The sequence below is a fragment of the Talpa occidentalis genome, unplaced genomic scaffold (assembly GCF_014898055.3).
Source record: "Talpa occidentalis isolate TD23 unplaced genomic scaffold, MPIMG_talOcc4v2.1 talOcc4.6, whole genome shotgun sequence".
NCBI lineage: Eukaryota > Metazoa > Chordata > Mammalia > Eulipotyphla > Talpidae > Talpa > Talpa occidentalis.
Window position 1 is genome coordinate 91,711,405 of NW_023604972.1, and position 16,408 is coordinate 91,727,812.

At 39.5% G+C, this 16,408-nt stretch overlaps 2 protein-coding genes across 6 annotated transcripts in view; one reads left to right on the plus strand and one right to left on the minus strand.

The window, feature by feature from the left end:
* IQGAP2 (IQ motif containing GTPase activating protein 2) overlaps positions 1–16,408 on the plus strand; it is a 277,602-nt gene that overhangs the window by 195,620 nt on the left and 65,574 nt on the right. For 4 of the 5 annotated variants that reach the window (XM_037529125.2, XM_037529123.2, XM_054687972.1 and 1 more), the window contains exons 12-13: positions 421–545; positions 3,591–3,754. In XM_037529125.2, coding sequence (XP_037385022.1) covers positions 421–545; positions 3,591–3,754 — 289 coding nt within the window. Of the gene's footprint in view, positions 1–420; positions 546–2,333; positions 2,425–3,590; positions 3,755–16,408 lie in introns of those variants that run through there. The other variant, XM_037529124.2, reaches the window with a different exon arrangement.
* Positions 7,491–15,024, minus strand: F2RL2 (coagulation factor II thrombin receptor like 2). The gene is made up of 2 exons (XM_037529126.2): positions 14,784–15,024; positions 7,491–10,119 (listed from the first exon to the last, which is right to left on the minus strand). The coding sequence occupies exons 1-2, from the start codon at positions 14,845–14,847 to the stop codon at positions 9,050–9,052; spliced, it is 1,134 nt and encodes a 377-aa protein (XP_037385023.1). The 5' UTR covers positions 14,848–15,024; the 3' UTR covers positions 7,491–9,049.

The window sequence follows — 16,408 nt, forward strand, 5'->3', positions numbered from 1 at the left end:
GGTCTGTCACACCATGTGGGACCCTGGCCAGCGGCTGGGGATTGAACTGGCGCTGCAGAGGCTGCGGGCAGCTTCACAGCGCAGCACTCAACTGCTGCGCCACCAGGAGAGTCCCCTGGAAATGAACAATTTTAGAGTTGAGAAATTCGAGGTTTTTCCTTCACTTAGGAGCCAGGTTGGTTTAGAGGAGCTTTGATCAAACAGCATTTGTACACAAAAATACTTTTAAGAAAATATAGTTTTATACCATTAGTATAAGTGAGCTAGCTGTATGCAGACAAGATTGTGTAAGACTTTGCCTTCTACTCTTTGTCTATCCTCATAACATCTATGTTTGGCCACATGTCATATTTAAGATATGTAACAGGAACAAAGAATGAATGTCTCTGATTGGTATCCTGTTTGTTTTTTCTTCCACAGTTACGCAAATGCACTACTCTCCATTAAACTGGAAACCTTAACCCAAGGGCAAGATAACCTAAGCTGGAATGAAATTCAGAATTGTGTGGATATGATTAATATTCAAATTCTTGAAGAAAATGATCGTAAGTATTGGACCATTTTGTTCTTTGGACAGTGTACTAAGGAAAGGATAAGGTGCCAGACAACTTAGTTCTCTAGAGCTTCAAATTTTTGCTCATAGAGCCTTAAGCAGGCACACTCCTCTAATATGTCTATTATTTTATTCCTGCACTACTGTAACAACACACTATAAACATTACAACACACATGCAAAAAGACATTAAAAGAACAACAACAACACATAAATAGAAGTCCTAATATTTTCCTTAGCCCCAACCCCCACACCTCTGGCCTACACCCCAGTTTTTATATGCATAAATAAATAAATAAATAAAAACCCTCAGTCTCCAAGACCTCTGCCTTCCTGCCTTCTTGACCCAAGATCCACATTCTGAATATCTTGGGTGCTTAGGCCAATGCCACCTAGAAGGTAGGACCCCTTGCTTTGTGTCAGGCAAAACCAAGAATCATGTCTAATCTTTGTTATCTAACTCTTTTATAATCCTTTCTGGAAATACCACAGTCCAGATTTGCTTTTGTGATTTCTATATGTGCTCCTTATATAAGTGAAGCTGCATTAATTCTTAGTGCTTGACAATTTTAGTATTACTCCCATTCTTGACACTGATTCAAAAGGGGTACAGGGAAGGTGGTGCCATTTATGTCCCAGACTATCAAATAGACTGCTTTTACCAGGAAAATAAAACAAATAACATTTGTATCAAAAAAAGAACAGTCTTATTTAGGTAAATGTTCTTTCTAAGCAAAAATCTCTCCTGATTGGTGTGATGGCATTTATCTAGGTAATTGCACTACTGAGTTACTCTCCAGTGGAGCATATTTATACCACGTGGCCATTATCACTTTTCTTTGAGAGCATCTTGTTGTGTAGGTGTAGGCCATAACCAGAGTAGTTATTTCAGAGACTGCTGTTTCCTTTCTAGAATTTGGGGGATTTTATAAAAAGTATTTAATTTCTCTATGTTTTGGTTTGTTATTTTGCAAAATGATGAGTTTTTGCTTATAGTTCTTGAAGCATTGAGTTTGACAAAGTTTAAAAAGTTGGGCCTCCTCTGGTGGCGCAGCGGTTGAGCGCTGGGTTGCGAGGCTTACCGCAGCCTCTGCAACGCCAGTTTGATCCCCGGCCAACAGCGAGGATCCCACACAAAAAAAAAAGTTTAAAAAGTTAAATTGTGCTTTTTATATGTGTATATAAATACACACATGAATTGCATGTATTTGTGTACACATATAGTAAGTAAATCATCTAAAAGAGCTCATAATTTTTCATGGGCACCTTGAAAATTCATTACTCTCCATCCCACCTCTGCCACACACTTCAAGTCTAATCCTGAGTTTAAGTGGAGATGTGGATAAGGTATGGGCTAGGGAGGTGTGACCACTGTGGACAGTCAATATACTAGAGAAGATGCTAAATGCATTTCCTCAGACTTGGGTGCTCTTGATTCTTTACTAAAAAGATCACTTTTCCCAGTAGAGCCATAGAGGAACATTATTTTAATCATGTAGTCTAAAGGAGGAAGTTATTTTTCCTTTGAATATTTGCTTTTTAAATTTCATAAGTACTGATCTTGGTAGGTTACCTCATCCACTGTCTCAATTATACAAAATCTAGGAATGCCCACTCTGCCCCTGGGATATTACAGTCTCACACTTGATTTAAAGAAGGAGACCGTGGACTGAATTGCTCAAATGGGATTTCCTATTTACTTAGACATACAGGAAGTGATGCAGATGTGCCCAGGGGGGTTCTGGGTAGTTCTTTCAGCTCCTGTGAGGTCATTTACTATGACCTCAGCGGCTGTGTTCTCAGAAATACAACAAACAAAAACTTTAAGCAGGTGATTTCAATCAAGTCAGCTGGAATGCACACACTCCCAGGTGACTGGCCGTTAGGAACACACAGTCTTTTTCTCACATGTGTTTCTGTTAAGACCATTTTTGTACGGGGTGTTTAAATACTTTAGAACAGTCTATCCAAGGGAGTGTCCAGAGTATAATATGAAGTACTCTTCAGTTTATAACTCCTACAGGGTAAAATGATAATACCTTGTATGTGGATAGTACTTAGACTGGCCCAAGTTCTCCCACTGTTTTGAGATATGTAACTTGCATGTTAGAGAAGTACTTTTGCTTTGTCTTCAAATATTTTAAGTGTTATAATCTGGAATTGTTCATAGGCATTGTAGATTGTTCCATTCATCCTACAGATAAATTTTCTCATTCTTAGCAAGGTGGTATTTATGGGGTTGTTTTTTCAGGTAATATTCAGCTAAATAGTCTACCTTAATTTGTAGGTCAAGATGAGATACTTCTTAAAAACCAGAAGTGCTGTATTTCACAGCATATCATATTTATAAAGTGACTTATGATTATTGAAAAATAACTGACAAAATGAGAAATAAGTTTGGCTTTAAGAATGTTTATTATTAAGCTTATTGCTTGTTAATGCTTATTATTTTCTTTACTAACCCCTCTCTGTTAGTATATATATATGTGTGTGTGTATACATAGTTTTATGTACATTTCCATGTATATATACACATATATGAATACACTGTTATTTTATGACTGGTTGATTTTTTTAATAATAATATGGTATACAGAAGTGGCCTCCAAATAAATCCTCTCTCCTGGAGTTTCAAAAACATTTCAGATTCCATAGTTTGGTTTGTGCCTGGACTTTATTATAGTCTATACCCTAAGATCAGTGGTTTGGTAGAGATGAGATAAGGCTAAATTTGCTTATTCTTGTTTTGGTACATCCATGTTCTGAGGCATCTTATCTCAAATAAGATGTTATTTTACCAGCTCCTGTTATAGAAACAATTTGTGATATTAATTAGCAATGTGTGAACCTTAAAAGTATCCCAAAGTATGCATGACATTGTTAATTTCTATGGTGCTTACCTCTGCTTCCCAACCCCATGTTACTATTTTAATTAAAATTAAAATATAAAATTAAGTTCTTCAGTCCTACCAGCCACATTTTTAAAAATTTATAATTTCTTATGACTTAAAAGGAGAACTTTTTCTTTGTTTTCTAGGAATTGTAGCTGTAGGGTTCATCAATGAAGCTATTGACGAAGGGAATCCTTCTAGAACTTTGGATACTCTGCTGTTACCTAATGCTAAAATTAAAAATGTGGACCCAGCCTACGCCCAGCACTACCAGGATATTTTACACTATGCTAAGTCTCAGAAAGTCATGGTAAGTCTTAGTAGATTTGTTTCTCTTAAAATTACAGGCCGGATGGAGGGGAAGAAAGAAGGATTTTTGACCCATTTTTCTTCAAAGCTCATGAATTTCTTGTTCCAGTGATTGACTATGAACCAGAAAGGAAGTAATAGGCTGTTACTTTCCTGGTGTCAAGCATTACGGGGAGGCAGGCTCCAGAACTGATTATAGCTTCTACTCCTTCGTTAAACACTCAGTCTTGGGTGAGTTCTTTTCAGAGTCCAAGTCAGTGGATATTTACTGGGTACATACTATGTGTGATGCAGAATACGGTGTCTGGTCAGAAAACACGGGATAAGAAGAGCATATGATAACATTTGAATATTCCCTGTCCTTATCCTCAAGATACTTAGAAACTTAGTGAAGAATGGGCATTCTTGAGTAGAATAACAAAGTAACAATAGAAATATGTGGCAAAGTATCAAAATGAGGAGGGCGCAAAATGATTCAGAGATGGTTAGGACCCATGTGGACTAGACTCCTAAGAGAAGCTGGTGTGTGAATAGAAGAGGAGCTGCACCTGCAAGGAAGCAAGTGCTGTAGGGTAGTGAAAGCAGGCAGGGAATGCAGTGGTAGGCAGGTACTAGCATGATTCATTCTGGGCATGAGAGGAAACTGAACTAGTCAATCCTTTTGAGAAGCAGGTGATTTTATCTGGCTGCAGAACTTGTATGATATTAGGAGTCATACAGGCACCAGTCATACTGGACAATTCCTAACTGAGTGGTGAGGCGTATGTGACCTGTTTCCTGAGAGCGGGAGTGAAGCCATCTGGGACTAGCCACTGTGGCTGCCACGTCCTCAGGTGCCAGACCAACTGGGAAGGGGTAGATATCTCCTTTATATCTATGCCTTCAGAACCCAGGAATGAACTCATCTGAAACAGGAAAAAAGCAAACATTTATTGTGCACCTGCTATTTGCCAGGCATTATTAGGTACTTTATACATATTATATTCAACAATTCATAGCAGCTCTATGAATTCAGTATCACTCACATAACCTTTCAAATAATGAAACTAAGACTAAGTTGTCCAGACCTATCCATAAAGTAATTCGTTATGGAACTATGTATGCCTAGGTCTATCTGATTTAGTAGCACTTCATTGTGTAGTAAAGTGTGCAGATGCAAAAAAAATTTTTTACATGTTTATGACAGCAAAATTTCAAAAGCAACCTAAATGTTCCTTGAGACAGTACTGGTTAAGTAAATTGCAGTATATCTCTATAGTGAAATACTATGTGGCCATCAAAAAGAATGAGTGTGTCTATACTGGGCAGTCTTTAATACGTGTATTGTTAAGTTCAAAAATCATGCTTCCAGTTGTTTATAGATGCATACCTATAACATATATCCATATGTGTGTACAGATGTATATATGCTTATAAGTGCATAAACTTTCAGAAAGGTATACTAGAAGGCATGTATATATAGGAGACTCCTTTTTCACTCTACTTTTATACTGTTCAGGTTTTCTCTTTTAGAGTGTGTCTATTATTATAAACTCAGTGTTTCTAAACTTTGAAAAAGCAATGCAAACAGCTCACAGGGGGTCAGTTCCTCTAGTAATTCTTCTAGTTTCTGGAACAGAACCTACAATCCCAATCCACATTTTCCCTTAAAGTAACTAAGTTCAACTCAAGTCACTAGAAATATTTTGGTGTCCAACAGCATACAAAAGTATTGCCTCTGGGGGAAAGAATTAAGTGGCTAGGGAAGATAAAGATACACTTTTGAATCTTCTTAATTTTGCACCATGTACTACCCATGCAAAAAAAATTAATAAAAATTCAATAAAAGTAAAAAAATGTTCTAATCACTCCATACCTCTAAACTGCCTCATTAACAGTAAAGCAGCCTCTCCCCCAGGTGGGTCTCCTGTACTGTCAGCCTCTGGCGGGGATGGCAACAGTTTCCTTGCCCTTTTTCCTAGCAGATGTTCTTGTTCAAATCTTCCTCATTTGAGCCCCCCTAAACTGGGAGTGAAGGTGTCCTCACACTGATGTGAGTGAGCCTGGGGCTTGGCCTGAATGCTCGGCCCGTGAATGGGTGAGATTCAGACCCCACACCTTGTGTCCCCACATCCCAGGGGTAGAAGAGGAGACTCAGTGAATAGGGAGTGGTCTTCCTTCTCCTTCCCCCTGCCCCCCAATGGACTGTCACCATGGCACACTTACCAGCACTGGAAGATAAAGTTTGCTTTGGAAACAGGCACCATTCAAATCTTGGCTTTGCTAGGGATTTTCATCAAGTTACCAAAATTCTCTGTGCTTTGGTTTTTATGTATGATAAATGAGAATAATAGTGCCAGAATTATAGGATTATGGTGAGGATTAAATGATAATATATGTATAATATATGGCATATAAACATATGTTATATAACTGTGTATCACTTTAATAATATATATGTAATAGCATATAAACATTTAGCATGAAGCCTGACACCCAAAAAAGTGCTAAAGTCTCTGCCCCAAAGGGAAGTGAAAAATGATATCTGTGTCACAAGATCCTTACTAGGCTCAGGAGTGCTCATCCACAAACCAAAGTAGGGGATCTTCTGGACACAGGGTAGGGATAGACACTGCCTTCTGCCTTGAGCCACAGAGGGGCTCGCCCGTGGGGTAAGCCCATCTCCACAGACCTTTCAGAGGCAGCAGCAGTGGTGTCCACAGAGCATTCCAATCTAAGGGCTCTGCATTAGGTGGACCTCCACAGGACCCTGCAGGGCGACCAGAAGCCTTCCCTGAGTGCCCACGCTTTTCCAGCTCTCTGTCGGGCATCCTTCCTAAGTGTGAAAGCAGTAGCTTCAATACTATAGTGTAATTAGAGCAGTAAATAAGAGCCTAGAGGTCTGGGTTCTAGCTCAGGCCTTAAACCACTCTGGACCTATAAAATTAGGGCATAAAATGTGTGGGCAGTATCCAACAGATGTACACCAGCACCATTCCAAGCAGTGAATCTTAGGTAGCTGAATTTCTATTTATAAACATAGTTTTCTTTTCCTGCTCATTGATTTTGAAACTCATTTTTTAGCCTTTTCTCTTTTCTTGGAAAACAGTCTGATGGTTTTGTTTATTTGTTGGTTCTGTAGTTATTTTTTAACTTCTATTGTTTTGATGGCTGAAACATCCAGTTATGTTTTAATGGTAGCATTTCTGTGCCTTGCCTTCCCAAGGTCTACCCTTGGAAAGTAATAGAAAAAAATTACATTCCAGGTTTTGTCAGTGTAAGGTAAAGCTTACATATTCAAGGCACGATGGATAACATCTTCATAGAACAGATACTCAGTTTTATGGAAGACTGAGGACAGTGATGCTAGTTGGTGAGACTCTTGGTCTTACTGAATAGTATTTCAGGTGTGACCTTATGTAGGTGGCAGATTCCTTTGAGTAACATACATGTTGGCATCTACTTAGCAGACACCTTTTATGTCTATGCAGTGAATTGAGTCAGTGAATTGCCCATTATTTTGAAATTGAAGACTTTGCTTAAGAACATATGAATTATATCCTGAAAAATTTACTGCACACTTACTGCAACTGTGCTTTTAATGAGAGTATTAATATTGTTGCCTTTTCCTCTAGATAAATCTGCATTACAGTTGACAACTTCATTGGCAGGCTCTAATTCCTTCCATTGATGTTTTTGTCATCTTGAAATTTATTTTAGATTTTTTTCTTGCTATGGTGTTAAACCTATTTTTATTATGTAAGCCCCATACTTTAAAGGGTATTCATATGCCTGTTTTTTTAACCCATGTCCAATGAAAATAGAAAACTCTGCACACTCAAAAATACACATTTGAAATAGTTTAATTGTTTTGATGGTCAATACAAAGCATATGGTCAATGCACATTCCTACAGACTTGAAAATTTATATCATGAATCCTCCATGCCCTTAACCACTAATATTCCCCCTCTTGTCTAATCCCTAAATTAAGGGAAAGTAAGTCATTTATCTACAGGAATATTATGGATATTTTAACACAATATTTTCCCCATTAAAAGCTATATTTAAGGAATAAAATAATGGAGTTATTTTAAACTTTGAAATGACCTTGAGTTATATTCCTAGTTTCCTTTTTTTTTTTTTTTAGATGCCCAACCAAAAAATAACATCCCATGATGTACAGAGAGCCTTACCTTCTCAGTATGAATTTAATGGACTTTCATGCTGTTTAGGTATTTTGGGATTTATTCATTCAGGCATATGATATACAGAATTTGAACTGGATCCTGTAGACCCTGAGAAAAATTCATTCTAGGGTTGCTATAGGGAGCTCAAGGAAGGGGGAGGAGGAGTCCTTTCTCTACGTGGTGCTTAATATATGTTAATGGAATTAATATTTGTATATAAGTGAAGTGTATTTAAGTGCCATAATAAAAATAGAAGATGTACTTTGAAGGTTCAGACAAGAAAAATAAACATCTAGCTTGGAATCAGGGGATATTGGTCCTTAGACGACTTCCAAAGATGGAAAGAATTAAGGCAAACATGTTAGAAATAGCTTTCCAGTTAGTGGCGGGGGAAAAGAGGAGAAATCGAGATCACAGCAAAGCAAGAGACTTGGCTGGTATCTATACTATAAGCAAGATTGTTGGGAAGTAAAAGTAGAAAACCAACCCTGAATACCAGCTTAGTGATGTCTAATTTATTCCAGAAGCAGTGAGGAGGCGAGAAGGGTTTTTGCATTGGGGGTTTTGAGTAATGTATTCAAAGTGATACTTTAGGAAGATTAATTTGGTCTTGAAAATGGAGGCTAGGCTGGCTGTGAACAAGTGGTTAAAAGACAAAGAAAGGACTAGGATGATATGCTCTAGTGACAGGCATCATGAGGATGGCAGCCCCCAGAATGAGTGTTGAAAGAAGCAGAAAATCTAAAATGATGCTAAATATTAAAAAGTGACATCTTAACATTTCTCATCATTCAGACCCCTGTTCTTTCTCTCATTAGTCTCCTTCTAAGTCATCTATCATCTAGAGTAGAAACCAGATAGATATAGGGGAAATGGAGATATAAAAACTTGAAAGACCAGGAAGGCAAATGATAAAGTGTCAGTTACTATAAAAATAATGGTAATATCTTTTCTCTTGCATTGATATTTTTAAAGTATTGCTAGCACTTTTTTTTTAAGTTAGTGGTTTTATAGTATTTTCTTTTGAAGCACTATTTCTCAGGAGCTCAAAAGTGTAGCTAGAGACCACAGTTCCCTACACTGTGTTATCGCAAGTATGTATATTTTCACAGATAGCTTTCCTTATTCCCTATGATGACTTCACCATTGTAAGGTAAGAAGTAGGGTGATCTGTGATTTTTGACATGAGAAAATAAAAGAATGGATCTAGGCAACTATTCAGGCTACTTAGGCACAAGGCTATGAGATAGATAAAGTACAAGCCATCAGTGGTGGTATAATAGTAGTTAGCATGGTGAATAATAAGTATAATGTTGCTTGGTGCAAAGCAAATGGTAAAAATCACAAGAACAAGGAGACTCGCCTTAACATACCGTAACCATCTATGATCATAAGAGTTAAGCGTCCGAATGATGGCTGTATAGCAGTAGATAATGACCACAAATGGAACTAAGAATCCAAAGAATGCCAAGGATATGAAGTAGTAGAGTTGGAAGGAAGATGAAGACTCGCATATGTTGTGGACATCATGGCAGGTGGTGATGCCCTGCTGGACAAGATAATATTCCTGCTTCAGCATGAAAAATGGCAACATATATAAGAAAACCGTTGTCCACACCATTATACAGGCTAGGGTGGCGTAGCTGCGTTTAGGCAGCACCCTGTAAGTGAAAGGATGGACGATGGCGAGGTAGCGGTTGATGCTGATACAGGCGAGGAGCAGAATGGAGCAGTACATGTTGCCGTAGAAGATGACTGTGGTGAGCCGGCACATGACTTCTCCGAATATCCAGTTGTTCCCATTAAGATGGTAGGCGATCTTAAACGGCAGTGTGACACAGAATAGAAAATCTGCAATGGCCAGGTTGGTGTAGAAAATGGTCATGCGCATGGATCTGGTCCTGAAGAAGAGCATCCACAGGGTCACCACGTTGGCTGGCGCACCTACTACAAATACCAGGATGTAGATGGTGGGTATCAGTTTGGTGCTTAGAGAGCTACTCAGGTACTCTGTGGTAGCGTTATTCACGTGGATATTTGAAACACTTTGTTCAGGGCACTTAAATTTTACTGTTGTGATTTCTGTCCAGCCTTCTATAGCAGAAGGGGGAATCTCTTCCAAATCATGTTGGGGAACTCCACGGAAGTTCTTAATAGTTATGGTTGGTCTTGCCAAGTATTCTTCATCATCTTCCATACCTGTAATTGAAAAAAATCTATTGACATATGATTTGTTGCTGAACTGTGTCTGTGGTTCAGGAGACAATAAAATGAAATGTCTAATGCTGGGTAATTGCTATTAGTTGTGGAATTTAGAGTCACTTTAAAAAAAAAAAGATTTATTTATTTATTTGTACAAGCACTGGGTACAGTCAGAAGCGAGGGAGGGTGAGAGAATTCACCAGAGCCAGAGCAGGGAACAGAACAGGCAGACTTGATGAAATGCACTGCTGAGGGGAGCAGCGGACAGGCAGGAGAGGTCTACGTGCCATGTGGGACCCCCGGCTGGCAGCCGGGGATGGAACCAGCACTGCAGAGGCTGCGGGCAGCTTCGCAGCCCAGCGCTCAACCGCTGCACCACCAGGGGAGGCCCTAGAGTCACTTTTATATTAGGAAATTGTTATAGATCTGATAATCAACAGGTATACATTTAGTATATATTATTTGCCCAAGCATCATACTAGCCCATGCATGAGTAAAAACCAGATGACAGTTGCATGCATGGAAAGAGTTTATAATACTTTCTAGGAAACAAAAATAGTCCATCAGACCATTAGAGGCCAGTGTCACTCAGTACAGACTGTACAGGCATTGAGGTAATAGCAGATTTAGATGTTTGAGCATAAATACCAAGGAAAAGTTGAATGTGATCAAAGATGAGCAAGGTTCAAAAAGAAATGGAACTTAATAGATGAACAAGATTGTGGTAGGTGATGAATGGGCAAAAGCGTGGTGTGAACTGACATGGCATCTGGGAATGTCAGATAAGTTAAATCAGCAAATGTTTATTGCATATTTAGATGCCAGTGATAGAAAATTTTAAATTCCATCTCTGTCATCTCTTCTCAGATTAGAATATTTACAAAAATGGATTTTGTCTCATGTTAATAAGATATATCCTAGAAATGGAATTAGAAGAGTATGTTACAGTCCTATCCCTGAAGTACCTCTAAACTATCCTAAGAAATCATGGGCCCACTTCTAGATATGCAGGTTACATACATACAGTTGTAAACAGAAGAATGACCATCATGATAGAATAGAATTCCACCCCCCCCCAAAAAAAAATTCCACATGCTAATTCCTGGAACCTGTGACTGTGTAACCTCTTATGGCAAAAGAGACTTTGCATCTGTGAATGAGGACCTTGAGATGGAGAAAGTATCCTAGACTGGCAGGTAGGAGACATGTACTCATAAGTCCTTGTTAAAAAAAAAAAAGGTGAGAGGGTCAAAGTCAGAGAGAGCTGTTTGAAGATGCTATTTTGCTGTCTTGAAGATGGAAGAAGGAGCCATGAACCAAGGAATAGAAGGTGAAAAAAGCAAGTAAAACGATTCCCCCTCAAAGCTTCCAGAATGAGGGCCTCCCCTGGTGGCGCAGTGGTTGAGCGCTGGGCTGTGAAGCTGCCCGCAGCCTCTGCAGCGCCGGTTCGATCCCCGGCCACCGGGCGAGGGTCCCACATGGTGCGACAGACCTCTCCTGCCACCCGCTGCTCCCCTCAGCAGTGTGTTTCGTCACTCTGCCTGTTCTGTTCCCCGCTCTGGCTCTGGTGAATCCTCTCACCCTCCCACACTTCTGACTGTACCCAGTGCTTGTATAAATAAATAAATCTTAAAAAAAAAAAAAAAAGCTTCCAGAATGAACAGAGTCATGTTGAATTTTAAACATGTGACCTCCAAAAAAATAATAAATCTCATATTTCAAGCCACTGAGTTTGTGGTAATTTGTTAAAGCAATAATAGGAAACATAGCCATGATTTGACTTTTATTTAAGATGGCCTTCGTAACAGTGTAGAGAATAGATTAAAAAGTTAAAAAACTGGAGGCACTGGGAATCTGATTTGGAGGCTACTGTAATCATTCATACTCAAATGGTGAGTTGCGGAGCTAAAGCACTGGCAGAGGGAAGCTGAGGGTGAGCACACAAGACCCATGATGGAGAGTTACAGGGACTTGGCATCAGATTGACTATGGCAGCTTAAGGGAGAGGCAAGAGGCAATAATGACTTGGAGGTTTCTATTCTACATGACTTGGAGAAGGAGATTGGAACAAGGGAAGTAGCATGGGGAGAAGCTAAAATCTCAGTTTTTGGTTTTATGAAATGAGTTACCAGTGGGATATTTATATGTAAAAGGTCCATGGCAAGTTGGAAGACTTAGGTGTTGAGTTCAAAATTCAGAAACCTAAGTGAGAGGTATGAATTTTTCAATCTTCTATAGATTTAGTAGCAGTGGCTGAATGGTAAAGGGAGAAATATCAGAAGAAAGATTCCAAAGGAAAACTTTAGGGGAAATGCCAGACTTTAAGGGGGAGGAGAAAATCAGAACATGACCTCAATAGGATGATCTAAGAAGTTAGAAATGGAAAATTAAATACAACTGCTGCATACTATGAACAACAAGCATTTATGGGGCATGTCAATTCTTGAAAGATCAATTTCAAAAAAATGAACTTTAATATTCAGATCTATATCTCACTATATGATTTGTCTATAAATTAATCCCAGACATGTGTAGAGGGTAGATTCTTTCAAATTTCTAATGTTATCTTAAAGTGGGCTTTAATGCTGAATATAAACCTCATACTTACTAATTTAAAATGCCTTTGCTTTCCAGTTACATCATTGCATGTGACCTCTGAATTCTTACTTATTGAATACTTGAAGTTAGAGTTTAGTAACAGGTTCTCATTCAAAGCCAGTTTTTCTTCCGGCTTTAATCTCTGGCAGTTCACCTCTGGGTAAAATCGAAGCCTCCTTCCTAACCCTAAGTGTTGCATGAACAGAATTCAATGCATGATGCAGAGGAAGAGTGTTGCCCGGACAAGTAGGGGCAGGGAGGTGCTCGGGTGTTATTCAAGGAAAGGCAGATTAAAGAAAAGGAGAGAGATCAGAGGGAGGGGGAGGGCGGAGCACAGGGGACTGAGGTGATGGGGAAGGAAACTCTATGGGGACTACACCTGAGAGAGAGAAAGCAAACATTGTTTAAAAATGAACAATGATGTAAAAAATACATTAAATAAATTAATTTAATTTAAATTAAAAAAGGAAAAGCAAAGCAAAGCAAAATCCGAAGCAGCATTTGCCTGTCTGTTTAGATAAGGCGCTGTTGTGTGACTCTCGGATGCAGCCACATGAGTCCTTCTTACTCTTGTATTTGGAAAAGTTCTGGTAGTTTTGACATCACTAAAGAGAAAAACTTATAAAAATAGGCACAGAGCTGGAAAATGGCAGCCCAGGACATGCAATACAAGTTATTTCCCTTCAGGATCTGATAAAAAGAGCTCTTAAAAACCGTGTGTCTGTTTTTAGAAAATTTCCTGTGATTAAGCAAGACAACATTCCTGAGAACATGCTGTGCGGTCACTGTGAAGAAGTCTTGCTTCTGTTTACCATGAGAATTCTGGCTCTGCCTCAGCACAAATGAGTCTTTCAATCCCTAGAGCCTGGTTTCCTTAAGAACAGTATTAATGGGTAAAATTCATATTTTTTAAAGGTTTATCGAATTCCTTATGCAGATTTTCCACTTGGCATATTTCTGAAATGTTTTTCAGAAGGGACCTTCCAGAGAAACTGATCCAAAAGGAATGGACTTCAGTCCTGAGATAATGGGTTCTTCCTGCACAATTCTCCCCAACTTCTATCAAAGAAAGCATATTAACTGATGTTTGCTTTATTTCCTCTGAACTTCTCCATTTTCACTTCCATCAGACCCCACCAGCATCTTAAAGGAACCACCTCCACAAATCTCTTGTCATTCTGCTGCATTTTGGTTCATCCACTCCCAGGAAGAGTCCTCACTTACCTGTTCATAAGTCCCACAGTGTATACCACTGCTATCCACATCTTCTGTTCCAGCTACTAATTTCCAGCAACATTTCTTTACAGAGATCAGTTTTTCTCTGTCTTCCCTTTGTCCCTCTCCCCAATTCTCCAACTTCTAGTAACGTTGACTAGAGTGTGACCTAACAGTGTAAGAGTTGTAGGTACCAACTTATCCCAAACTAGTTAATTTTGGAACAAAAAGGAGATTTCAAGCCAACATTGTGTTGAGTGAAGCAGGAAATACATTGCGAGTTGAATAATACTTGGAAGATCTCATTTCTAAAATTAAATCTTATATGAAGGTGGGGAGAACTTCTGGGTATGTTTGAAAATCAAAAAAAGTATTTCATTTGAGAAACACTAACTTCTTAGCATTACTGTTTATTGAGAGCAGACTGGTCACTCAATCTCTCTGGGAATATTCATGTTTCCCCCATATATGCTTTACCAGGCAGTATAAGCATAGCCTTTTTTTAATGTCTTGGAAAAGTGCTGTATTTGTTGAAACACAGGAAATTCTTAGAAAATCAAAAAAACTGCTCACATAGAAAAATGATCCTTGCCTAACTGTAGAGCTCTCAAATCTGACTATGGCACAAATTTAAGTATGAACCAAGAGAATACTTGTTTGTTGACAAGATCTGATTAGAGTGAACAAAACTATAATTATTCACTCCCTTGATTTCACCTTCTTCTAATTGAGATTAGTCTCTGCCATTTTTATGGAGTTTGTGTGAAATGCAAAAAAAATACTAGATTCTCTTGACTTGTGTAACACAAACCAGCACCCTCCTCTACCCTGGCAAGAAAAGAGCTTACCGCTTTGACACAAAGTGAGAGACAGAAGCATTGCTCCAACAGCTGCAAAGATGAGGGTTTTCATCTTGAGGACTTGTGTTCCCTTTTCCAGTTGTTATCAGGTATATGAGAAAGAGCACGATTTCACCTCAGTTCCATATGTTAGTCACAAAAGGAAGCCTTGCTCTCTTGTAGAAGCGTGCTGTCCCATGCTCTGCCGTGCTCTGCAGGCAGGAAGCTCGCTGGGGATCTCTTCATGGAAAGGGTGTGACAGCACTCATGTTCCACTCTGGCCATGTGACTCATCCGGAGCCTCTGAGTATGTTCTGTTTTCCCCAGGGAAAGTCATTTAACTCTTCCAGATCCTCAGAAGTCTGCTCTGAGTCGATGCTAGAATTCCTACCCAGTGTGTTTATGTGCATTAAAAAAAAAATGTAGTAACATACAGTCCTTTAAGAACTGAACTGAAATGAGATGCTAAGCAGAGTTTTGTCTTATAAAGATTTATTCATTTATGCATATAAGAGCTGGGGTACAGGCCAGAGATGTGGGGGGGAGGGCGGGTGAGAGGATTCACCAGAGACAGAGTGGGGAACAGAACAGGCAGACTGACCAAAGTACACTGCTGAGGGGAGCAGAAGGCAACTCAGGAGAGATTTGCTGCGCCATGTGGGTTGCTCCCTAGCCAGCCGGGGATCGAAGTCATGCTGCAGAGACTGCAGATTGCTTCATAGTGCAGTGCTTAACCCCTTGCGCCACCAGGGAGGCCCTAAGCAGTAGTATTGAATCTATCCTATATCCCATGTTTACCAATTTTAAAAATGAAGTTTCAGTATATAATTTCTATTTAATAATTGAGTTGTCAAATTATTCTTCATCCTCTTAGCCATTTAATTTTTTTTTAAGATTTATTTATTTATTTATACAAGCACTGGGTATAGTCAGAAGTGCGGGAGGATGAGAGAATTCACCAGAGCCAGAGCAGGGAACAGAACAGGAAGACCAAGAAGTACACTGCTGAGGGGAGCAGCGGGCGGCAGGAGAGGTCTGCGCGCCTTGTGGGACTCTCGTCCGGCAGCCGGGGATTGAACTGGCGCAGCAGGGGCTGTGGGCAGCTTCATAGCCCAGCGCTCAACCGCTGCGCCACCAGGGAGGCCCATCGCTCAGCTATTTCAAATCTCCTTAAACTGGTTACATAATTATAAGTTGATCATGGAAGACAAACATTATTTAAGAAGTTGATACTTAAGAAGTATAATAGTGGGCCATCCTGGTGGCGCAGTGGGTTGAGCACAGCACTATGAAGCTGTCCACAGCCTCTACAGCACCTGTTTGATTCCTGGCCGGCCAGGGATATTCCCACATGGCCTGGCAGACCTCTCCTCTCTGGCCCGCTGCTCCCCTCAGCAGTGTATGTCGGTCCTTCTGCCTGTTCTGCTCCCTGCTCTGTCTCTGGTGAATTCTCTCATGCTCCCATACCTCTTGCCTGTACCCCAGTGCTTGTATAAATAAATAAATCTTTAAAAAAAGAAGTATAATAGTTATTTCAGTGTTTAACACTTGATTCCTTTGAAAATTGCATATCAGTGTCGTAGTGATCTGAATTTGTCGTCATTGTTGGCCAGAACTTGTTTGTATAATGTTTT